General features: G+C 56.8%; 3 protein-coding genes across 3 annotated transcripts; 2 read left to right on the top strand and 1 right to left on the bottom strand.

The window, feature by feature from the left end:
* Positions 1 to 1,036: 1,036 nt before the first annotated feature.
* N656DRAFT_702751 (alpha-ketoacid dehydrogenase kinase) lies at positions 1,037 to 2,554 on the bottom strand (the record flags this gene model as incomplete). The annotated part of the gene is made up of 4 exons (XM_064811046.1): positions 1,037 to 1,100; positions 1,157 to 2,163; positions 2,231 to 2,379; positions 2,440 to 2,554. The coding sequence occupies 4 exons, from the start codon at positions 2,552 to 2,554 to the stop codon at positions 1,037 to 1,039; spliced, it is 1,335 nt and encodes a 444-aa protein (XP_064673380.1).
* A 2,460-nt stretch (positions 2,555 to 5,014) lies between these two features.
* N656DRAFT_402063 (uncharacterized protein) lies at positions 5,015 to 6,916 on the top strand. The gene is made up of 4 exons (XM_064809535.1): positions 5,015 to 5,358; positions 5,436 to 6,209; positions 6,260 to 6,339; positions 6,395 to 6,916. The coding sequence occupies exons 1-4, from the start codon at positions 5,155 to 5,157 to the stop codon at positions 6,738 to 6,740; spliced, it is 1,404 nt and encodes a 467-aa protein (XP_064673379.1). The 5' UTR covers positions 5,015 to 5,154; the 3' UTR covers positions 6,741 to 6,916.
* A 1,058-nt stretch (positions 6,917 to 7,974) lies between these two features.
* N656DRAFT_747184 (uncharacterized protein) lies at positions 7,975 to 10,226 on the top strand. Its single transcript, XM_064812935.1, has 3 exons — positions 7,975 to 8,408; positions 8,479 to 8,870; positions 8,943 to 10,226. Exons 1-3 carry the CDS (start codon positions 8,024 to 8,026, stop codon positions 10,095 to 10,097), a joined length of 1,932 nt encoding a protein of 643 aa, XP_064673378.1. The 5' UTR covers positions 7,975 to 8,023; the 3' UTR covers positions 10,098 to 10,226.
* Positions 10,227 to 10,653: the final 427 nt, after the last annotated feature.

Below are 10,653 nucleotides of genomic sequence, written 5' to 3'. Positions count from 1 at the left end.
TCGGTTGGTTGACGGTTGTGTTATTCGGGCTGCATCCTCTGCGCGACATGAAAAGGGGAGAGGTGATGTTGGAGGGTGGCATAGGAGTTGGAGGAGAGGTGTGTGATAGCTAAGAGAATGTATAAATTGGCACGCATTGCACTGCAGCAAGGGGACTACAGTACCAGATTGTATATATTTGTGTGTCTTAATACCTCTCTAAGCTACCAACGACTCGACCAGCAGTGATCCGAGGTCTGCTTACATTCTACAAACGATGCATATTCAGATCCTGCGTGTATGCGCTGCTCCATCGCGTGCTGAGATTCGAAATCTTGTGTCGTTACCAGTAGTCACTGAGCATCAATGCTATCACCTTCCTCCTTTCCAACCCACGTTACGCAAGAACAGCCCACAGTTGCACCAGGTTCGCCGCAGGCATTTATTTTTACTTTTTCTCTCTCATTCTTCGCTCTCTCTGTCCTACAAGAGAGCGACGACGGTAGGTAGTGCAAGGTATGACGAACATGACAGACAGCCTAGCCCCCTTTCCCTTTTAAATCGAGTGTAACCCCTTTCCCATTCCACCGATCCTGGCACCAAGACATGAGTACAGGAGCGCCGAGTCTCCATGCAGCAAAATGCTAACGGTTCTACCCCCAAAAGTGTGTTTATCTAGATGATGGAAAACCCGGTACCGAATACACCGTACCGGTAGAGGTTGATCACAGTCCCCCTACCGGTGAGGCAACGCGCCGGCAGGCCAGACGGAGATTCCAAAGCTTGCAAGCCAAAATACTCTAGCCTCCGAGCTGAGACTACAACCACGGGTATCCCTCTAGAGCTCGCTGTCGCTGCCTCTGGCCGGGTAGTGTTGCCGCCAGGCCGTGTCCGCTTGGTGGAGGGTGGCCTCGGCGTCGCCAACCTGTTTGCGCTCGGTGATTTCCATCGGGGCCGGGTTCTTGAGACGCTTCCGCATGAGGTATCGAAGTGGCAGCGTCAATCCTTGGGGCGCTGCGCCTGGCGGAAACGCGCCACCCCTCATGACTGCTGATTCCTATTGCAGAGGTTCTGATGAACTCGAGAGACGGTTCAGGTGCAGATAGACGTCTGTCCCGTATCTGTGAGAGTGTCAGCAGCGATCGGGAACGTACAAGTTGGGGAAAATGAGGCTTACCCCTCCATGCTAATCAGCTTTAAATCACCACCGAAATACCTCGCGTACAACCGTGATATAGGCAAGCCGTAGCCAAAGCCCGCCATTGGCGCCTTAAAGTCGCTCTTGTCAAAGTCCGGGTCCAGATTGGGTGTCCGGTCGACCGTGGTGTACATGTAGGTCCACACGAGCGGGATGGCGCTGCGAGGGATGCCCCCGCCTTCGTCCGAAATCTTGATGGTAATGTCCTCCTTGCCCTCGGCCACGATCACCTTCGTGACGGGGAACTCTTGCTTGTCCTGGCCGTGCGTCTCGACGACGGCGCGCAGCGAGTTTTTGAGCGTCTCAAAGAGCATGTGCGACAGGTGCCCCGGCACGTACATGAAATTGAGGTTCGGATTGCACACGAGCTGGATCTTGGGCGCCTCGAACAGGCCGTAGTGGTCCTCGCAGACAAAGCGCGCGTTCTCGATGGCTTCTTGCGCCAGGTCTTTAACGTAAGTCTTTGTGCAGATGATGCCAACGTAAGATGGGTCTCGGTGGTGGCTCTGGTCAGTCAGGGCAATGTGCTGCCCGATGAGCATGCGTATGCCGATTCTCGACATGTAGAAGCGATCCAGGAAGGATTGAATGTTGTTATCAATCTGCATCCGTTGCCGCTTGCGTTTCCACTCGAGGATGCCTTGGGCCATGGTGGTCACGACGCTGTCGTGCCTCCTCTTGATGCGATGCAGCGTCTGCGCGAATTTCTGATTGTACAGCTGTAGCTCGGGTGGCCAGTCGCCAGTGTCATCCACCATTGCAAAGTATCTCCTTGTCGCAGGAAATTTGCCCTTGGCCCAGCCGTTGCTGTTGTTGTTGAATTGCTGCGTTATGCCGCTCCACGAGTTGTATTGTCCTTCCTCAATGCTCGGGTTCGGCGTCGCCTCGCTCAACCACGAGGCGCCTTTGCCCGCAGTTCTCGACGGTCTTAACAGCCGGTCCCGTACATCTTTGGGAAGCTCTGGCCTCGGCAGTGTGGTGATTTCCTGGATTTGGTTCCTGGTGAGTCATGCATGCACTGAGCCAGTAGCGGCTGCAACGGGAGACGCGTACCTCGAACGACTGCGCATACCAATCAGCCACCTTCTTCACCGAGGGCATCTCGTTGAGCCCGTCCGGCAGCGTCTCAAGCTCCTGGACACGGTGGGCCAGCCGAATGGGGAGCTCTTCTGCAAGGAACTGCGAGGCGCGGAACAGGGTGCCTGTGGCGGCGACGTCAGCGAATAAGCCGGACAAGGAGGGGATTGGCGGTCGCTGCGCACCCGTCGATGGCTTCTCGCCGAACTGGACCATCTGGCGCAAGCTCACGCCCGTGGCGGGGAAGCTTGCATAGTGCCTGATGGTGTCAAGCAGCTTCTCGCTCTTTTTCCACGACATGATGGCGGCTCAGGTTTCGCCAATTGGTCTCGGACAGCGGCGTTGCGACGGGATATTGTGCACCATGAGGACAGGTGAAGACGGTCAGAAGGCGCGGTGATGCGGCTGGGAGATCTGAGTCAAAGCCGGCAGCCGTGTTCTTGCGTGGGAGTTTTGGGGACGGGCTAGGGTGAGTTCGAGCCAAGCCAAGCCGAGGCAAGCGGATCCGGGGAAATCTCCAATGACGCAAGTGGGACACCGGGAGTTGACAGAACAGTGGGAAGCAATGGGAATTGCAGCTCAGTCAGCGTACCGCCAAGAGCGCCGGATCATCGACGTCCTCGTCAACATTTGAAATTCAGTTGTCTTTGGGGAGAAAGAGGTAGGGTGTGCAGAGGAGGTACAAGGGGGTTTGTTAGGGTGTTTGGTTCCTTAGGGGCGTCCGTCAGATGCTCGTGTGCTTTTTCTCCCGGGGTTTGCCGTTGGAGACTAGGGACTTGCACGGGAAACATGCGCAGTGATGAGTGGGGAGAGTCGACTTCTTGTCTGTTGAGTGTGATGACTCGACACAGTGAGCCCCGCCCGGCCGCCCTCGTTAGCTGCATCCATCATGGCCTTAGCCGGGCGGCCATTCAGCGCCCGTTCTGGCCCTAGGTCCTCCATGTTTCTCCACAGTACATACATTACACAGTACACTAAATTAGCAGCTTGTGGCTTCAGGTTCCTTTTTCCCGCCTCCATCTTCACAAGTTCATACGGTGATATGCATATGTTCTTGCAGAGTGCAGTGATTCAAGGCTCCTCGTTGAACCATGAGTGGGCTGTCATCGAATCACCTGTCTCCATAACTGAGTTGATTAACTACCGTCGTACAGCATTGTATGTACAGGCACTTGAGTGCATGCATAGCGGAATCGCGAGATCATGCCGAGCTATGGCCGCGCTCTCAGGCGTTCTCGGACGTTGAACACAACAACCTAACAAGGCCATCGGACGCCCACTGACCCTCGGGACTGCAATTTACGCCCTGCCTGTTTATTTGGGGAGCACAAAGCTCTCGCCTTGTGCCAGAGCTCAAAGGCGGACAAAAGCATAGATTAAGGCTCAGTGCCAAGCAATGGCGTCTCACTGTGGACTCTGGTTCGATCTTTGCCCGGCGAAATCTCATGCTGAAGCTAATGTGTGTTGTTGGAGAGGCTTGTTTACTAGACAATGGCTGAACTTCAGATCGAACATTCCAATCAAGTGTAACTAACTGTACGTGCCGGAATGTATGGTTACAGAGACCAGCTTCCGAAACGGCTCGGTTCTGGCCGGTAACGAAGTCAGTGCCGGCCGGGCCTACGGAGAAGCTCGACCAGGGGCGGTGAGACCCTTCAGTGGTTGCACACCGTCTCCACCCCGCCGTTGCTGGAGGCTGGACAGCGCACCCTGGCTCCCTGGCTCCCTGGCTTACCGGGACAACGAAGTAAAAGTGGGGCCCGACGAACTCGATGAAAGCTTTCATTGTGTTTCATCGCACCACGGACCATCTGGCCATTCAAGTTGAGTCTGAGAGACAGACGATTCGTGAAAAATATAGCAGCAGATCTGCAGCAAGACTTAGACTAGTTGAGCGGCAGACTAATTTAGCGATTTAACGCTGCGCAGTATGTATTGTACCAAACAAAGAAGGAACAGCCTGACCGTCGTTTCTAGTCACACGCCCCGACCCAACCCTCACCTAACGCAATTCACACCCTTTGGATTGGATTTGGATCTCACCATGTACGAACTGGACGACGACCCCCCAGGATCGGGGGGTGACTGGGACCATGTCTCTATTTCACCAACCATCTCGTCGCTTTCCTCCTTCTCACCAGAAGACGAGTACCACCACTCCTCCTTCCTCACGCAACCGACGCAGCAAACGCAGCCGCCATCCCAGTCTCACTCACCGCATGTCTCCATATCCATCCGCCCGCCTCCGCCCTCTTTCATCCCCAGGCTCAAACCACAATCACAGTCCCAATCCCCTACCAAAGGACAAACACAAGGACCGGGACAAAGCCATGGCTCCTCACAGACTGCAACAAACCCGTCCCCATCCCCCTCTCCTTCTCGCTCTCCGCTAGCTCACCGCCGAACCCAAACCGAGGCACCAAGCCTCACCACCCTAGATTACCAAAGCCCGAGTTCAAATCACAGACGGGCAAACAGCCTCCGCTCCCCTTCGCCGGCGCTCAGCCTCGCCCGCACCGTCTCCGTCTTGTCGTCCGTGGCCGCCTCCGCCTCCTCCTCCCGCGCCACCCCGACAAACCTGAGCGGTGTCGGTCTTGGCGTGCACCAGCACATGGGCATGGTCGGAGGGGCCACGCCTGGTCTTTCACCGCTGCATCCTCACCATCATCATCATCATCATCTCCAGAGGCAGCATCAGTACCTCCAGAGGCAGCCGCAACAGGAGGAGGAGGAGGAGGAGGAAGGGGAGCAGCAGGAGGAGCAGCCTTCGCCAGGCAGGTCTGAGGCGGGGGCGCATGCCGCAGAGGTCCCGGACCAGGGCCGGGCGTCGCCGTCGCCGTCGTCACCGTCGTCAGAAGGGTGGAATGCAAACCGTTTTGCCGAGTCTGTGACTGTGGTGGATGAGCGCAGGCGCTCGCCGGGCGGTGGGGCAAGTAGTGAGCTGGGGGGAAGTGTCGCCGGGGAGGATGCTGATGATGAGCGTGAGGTTGACCGGGATGGTGATGGAGATGGAGATGGCAGGAATAGGTTCAAGCCTGGGGTTAGGGCCGCGGTGGATACGGAGAGTGAGGGTGAGGGTGAGGGTGATGGTGTTGAGGGAGGAGGTGCCGACGGGGATGGGAACGGTGACGGTGATGGGAAGGAGGAGGGCGGTGGTCGGGATGAGGGTTGGGGTGCGAAGGATGCCGATGTGGACGCGCCCAGTGAGTGTGAGGCAGGGGATGTTCAAACGGGTGCATTTGCAGATGACGCTCAGCCTGATGACCCCTCACCCGACGACAGGCTCGAGCTTATGGAGCGGCTCTGTGGTCTGGTGGAAAGGCTCTCTGTTAGTAGGCTCGGGGGCGAGCTAGAGATGGAGCTCATTGACGTCTTGCATGCCAAGGTGGATGAGATGGAGGAGGTCTTATGGATGGCCGAGGACGTCAGCCGTGCAGAGGCTGCGGCGCAGGCGGAGGCGGAAGCGGAAGCGGAAGCGGAAATGGAGGTGGAAGCAGACGCAGACGCAGACGCAGACGCAAATCGGAATGCGGATGCAGATGCTGCATCAGCAACAGCAGAAGTGCAAGCACAAGCGGAAAAGGCACGGTCTGAGCCAGGATCAGAAAGCGAAGACAAGACCGCGGAAGGGACGCCAGCCATAGAGAGCGGAGAGTTGTCAGGCACGCTGCCACAGCTGTCCCTGCCACGGCGTACCGAGCAGTATGTTTTTGACTTGGGCACTACGCCCTCTTGGCTCGCGGCGCCGATGATGATGGCGTCGCAGCTGTCGATTTCGCCGACACGTTCACCCCCGGAGCTCGCAGCGGCAACGAACCAGGCGCTGGAAGCGGCCAAGCAGGCTGCCCAAGCCCAGGCCGAGGCCGCTGAGCGCGTGGCGGTGGAAGCCCAGAAGGTCAGTTCCAAGCTGGAGAAGGTGGTCAAGAGTCTTGTGGCTAGAAAGGAAGAGTCGGATGTGAGTACATTTTCTCGCCCCATACCGGCCTGCATGTCTAACCGAACCAGCACCTTCACTCAATGCTTGTCGAGCGAGCCGAAGCGGCCGCATCCCGGATCCTTGATCTCGAAAAGGAGGTGACCGATTTGTATGTGCCCGATATTCCTTTCCATTCCAGTTTACGAGATTGACTTGTTGAAAAGAGAAGATGATATCCTCGCCAACGAATCCGAGCTGCGGCACCTCCGGCTCGAGATCCGCGCCATCGAGACGCTCTGCCACGAATTCGTCCCGATCGAGGCCGACCCGGTGCTGTTTGAGAGCATCGAGAACTGGAAGGCCGACTGGGTCCTGGTCAGGGACCGGATGCTGGAGCGCAAGAAGGGGCGCAAGGACCGGCGGCTGCGGCTGCATCGCGCGGGATCCTTGCTCGATGCCAATGCAGTGGCAGACGACGGCGGGGACGGTGAGTCGACGCTTACGAGCTTGGGGGGCTTGTCCATGTCTGTTTCGATGTTTGGGATCAAGAGTTCTCCGCGAAAGGGATGAGTGATGATGAGTTGATGAAATGAGGATGTGATCGGGCGATGAAGGAGAGGCAGAACTCGCCATTCTCATTTTGTTTTGCTTTTTGGGTCCGGTTCATTGAATGCATCGGTCACATCTGGTAGCATTGACGATACCCAGGAGTACATACACACAGCACGGCTGGCATTGCATGGCACGGCAGAGCATAGCATTTCCACGGCAAGGCATAGCATAGCAAAGCAGGTCTCGGGGCTACAGTTGTCATTGGAGTCCTGCTCTCGATGTTAGCAATTAGAAAGGGGCGTCATGGATGGATGTGGGCAGGGCAGATGCGGATGGCAATTCAGCGGGACTGATGGGAAATCTGGGGTATCATGCGTCTGTTAATAGTTGATGGTTCAGAAAACACACTGGATGTATACCCCATCCTGATATGATACAGCTAAGTACCTTACACAGATTAGCCCCCTGGGGTCTTGGAAGAACTGCAGATGTGGTCCGGCAAACGACTGGCTCCAGGTGTTCTTCTGCTCTCAAGACATATTGTGTAAAGCCTAAGCGCTTCCCGGACTTATACAAATCATTGATCATTGGACATGTAGGCTTCCAACGGCTTATGGGTTGCATCTCTCCGGGAGCCACAAAAGCTTGAATCCCTTCGGTGCTCTTGGCTAAATCCACCCACCAACAACCCGGCGCAGCGGTGATCGACGTCATCAACGTAGAAACATCGGTCATCTGCCAATTACCGGTACCGGTATCCCCATTTCTCCACCGCTACACAGCATGAGCATGGTGTACAGAATGTCAATACAGCAACGCAGCAGTGCAGATCTTGATCCTGCGGAGGCAAACATCACTTAACAGGCGGCAGAACCGTGCAGGACTGTTATTCTTTTAACAGCCAGGCGTTGCTGCAGAGTAACTCGAGTCCCTTAGTGCCGGCACTCGTGGCGGGGAATGACGTCGAAGGATTACACTAAACCGAGCCCGCAGTCGGGTGTCCACCGGCCCACGGGGAAGGAACCCCTGAGCCGTCCGTGGGTGTTTCTCCCAATCCCCACCGCAAACCATCTGTTGAAGTTGCCAGTGGTCTGGGGCCTCGAGGGCAAATTCTGTTCGCTCAGGTGAATGACGGGATGGCAGATCCATCCCTGATTGGAAGGTGAAGCTGCAGGGCCGTGGAGACGGATCATTAAATATATGTAAGTCACTGGCCGCCGGTCCGAGCAAATGAATACTCTGATCCTGGTCTTCTCCTTCCAACTCCCACCGTTTCCGAGGTAGTAGATCGTAGGCCAACCATGGACCACACAGACCCGGAGAAGAAGAGGGAGCGGTCCAGCTCATCCGGATCGCGTCCAGACTATGCCCACCATGACCGCGCCGGCAGTCCAGAACATCAAGATGTCGCCAGGCAACGTCTGGGAGTCTCGCAGAAACTCGCCAATCCCTTAGAGGGCCTGAGCCCTGAGCGTCTGGCCGCCATGGGGGAGGAGTATGCTCGCCTGGCCGGCCTGACCAGCGACGAAGACCTGCGCGCTTTCCGCCTCGGAGCCATGATCGCCGGAGACCAAAAGAACCGATACGACACCATACCCGATCTTACAGACCGCGAGAGGGAAGTGCTGGAACGCGAGACAACCCACAAGTGGTCGAACCCGCGTATGCTATACTGGGTTATTGCGAGTAGGTGACTACTTATCGACTTGATGCTTGAGATGATATGGCTGCAGATCCCTGACTTACAAGCACACAGTCTGCTCCCTATGCGCCGCCGTTCAGGGCATGGACGAGACCGTAGTCAACGGCGCCCAGATCTTCTACAAAGTCCACTTTGGCATCGGCTCGACCAGCCAAAGGGACACCTGGCTCGTCGGTCTTGTCAACGGCGCCCCCTACCTGTGCTGCGCCGTGGTCGGCTGCTGGATCACCGACCCCATGAACAGGTACTTTGGCCGTAGAGGGACCGTGTTCATCTCGTGCCTCATCAGTGCCTTGGCCTGCTTCTGGCAAGCCTTCACCAACAACTGGTACCACATGTTCATCGCTCGCTTCTTCCTTGGCTTCGGCATCGGCCCCAAGTCTGCGACTACGCCCATCTTTGCCGCCGAGTGTTCCCCTCCCAGGCTCCGCGGCGCACTTGTCATGGTAAGCCATAGGCAGAATCCCACTGGACCCATTACCCCCTTGTTCGATCAACTCACCTGACAATTTCAACAGCAATGGCAAGTGTGGACCGCCTTCGGCATCATGCTCGGATACGTGGCCGACCTAGCCTTCTACCCCGTTCCCGACAGGGGCATCGCGCTGGGGCTCAACTGGCGGCTGATGATGGGCTCCGCCATGATCCCCGCCGTGGTGGTGTGCGCGCTGGCCTACGTCTGCCCGGAGTCTCCCCGGTGGTACCTAACCAAGAACCGGCACCGCGACGCCTTCGCCTCAGTCTGCCAGCTGCGCTACGAAAAAGTGCAGGCCGCCCGCGACCTCTTTTACACCCACACCCTACTACAAGCCGAGAAGGAAGCCATGTCCATGGGCAGCAGCACAAACCGGCTCAAGGAGCTCTTCACCATCCGGCGCAACCGCAACGCGCTCGTCGCCTCGGAAATCGTCATGTTCCTCCAGCAGTTCTGCGGCGTCAACATCATCGCCTACTTCTCCTCCGAAATCTTCCGCACCGCGGGCTACTCCGAGGTGTCGGCGCTGGCCGCCTCCCTCGGCTTCGGCGTCATCAACTTCCTCTTCGCCCTTCCCGCCTTCTACACCATCGACACCTTTGGCCGGCGGAACTTGCTGCTGACCACCTTCCCGCTCATGGCCATCTTCATGCTCTTCACCGGTTTCAGCTTCTGGATCCCTGAAAGCTCCCCCGCCCATATCGGCTGTATTGCCTTGGGCATCTACCTCTTTGGCATGGTCTACTCCCCCGGCGAAGGGCCCGTGCCGTTCACCTACTCGGCCGAGGCCTACCCGCTGTACATCCGCCCCATTGGCATGTCCCTCGCCACGGCGACGACATGGTTCTTCAATTTCATCCTGGCCGTTACCTGGCCCAGCATGTTGACTGCGTTCCGTCCGCAGGGCGGGTTTGGGTGGTACGCGGCGTGGAATGTGATCGGGTTTTTCCTGGTGCTGCTTTTTGTGCCTGAGACCAAGGAGAAAACGCTTGAGGAGCTTGACGGCGTCTTTGACGTCCCCCTGCGCAACCATGCGGCGTATGGGATGAAGCAGGTTGGGTATTTCTGGCAGAGGTACGTGTTTAGGAGAAGGGATGCGGTCAAGCCCGTCGTGCCTGTCTCGGGCGGGATGGAGTGGAGGGAGAAGGAGGTTGTGAGGGACAAGGTTGGGGATAGAGACGGTAGTGGGAGGGTGTGATGAGTCGAAAATAAAAAAGAATGGTTCGTGAGGTCAGAGCTAGGGGGGTTCATACATACAGTGCTGGAATTTTGATAGGTTTGTCACAACAGAGTCAACAGCGGAATGATGGATGATGATGACTTTGCCAAGTCTTTTGTATTTCTTGCCCCTGAATCCTCCTGGTGCTTGTCTCATGCCGTCATGTCCTGCAGCGGGGAGGTACCATGCCAGAATCGCTGCCTACTGGTTGACAAGATCCCTAGGGTTCCTAAGGGAGGATGCTGTGTGCAGTAAGTTCCCAACAGTGGTTGGGTAACCCACGCGGTTTCAGATGGGGTGCCCCCTTAGATGCTTCTACCTGTGAAACAAGCCTTCAACTAAGTCAATCGCCGCAACCGGAAAGTGAGACGGCGAGATTGGCTGAAGCATACTGCTGCAGTTCTACTTCTTCGGGCCTCCCAAGTCTCACTAGACACCCAACGGATCGCAGAAATCACAACAGCGGAGCAAGCAAACAGGCGGTACAGTTCCAGACTCGATCGATACTAGCATACAACCAACCAATTGTAACGCC

This window comes from Canariomyces notabilis (genome assembly GCF_033297395.1).
Source record: "Canariomyces notabilis strain CBS 508.74 unplaced genomic scaffold N656scaffold_3, whole genome shotgun sequence".
Lineage (NCBI taxonomy): Eukaryota > Fungi > Ascomycota > Sordariomycetes > Sordariales > Chaetomiaceae > Canariomyces > Canariomyces notabilis.
The sequence above is the reverse complement of the archived record's forward strand: the minus strand, read 5'-3'. Positions and strand labels throughout refer to the sequence as shown.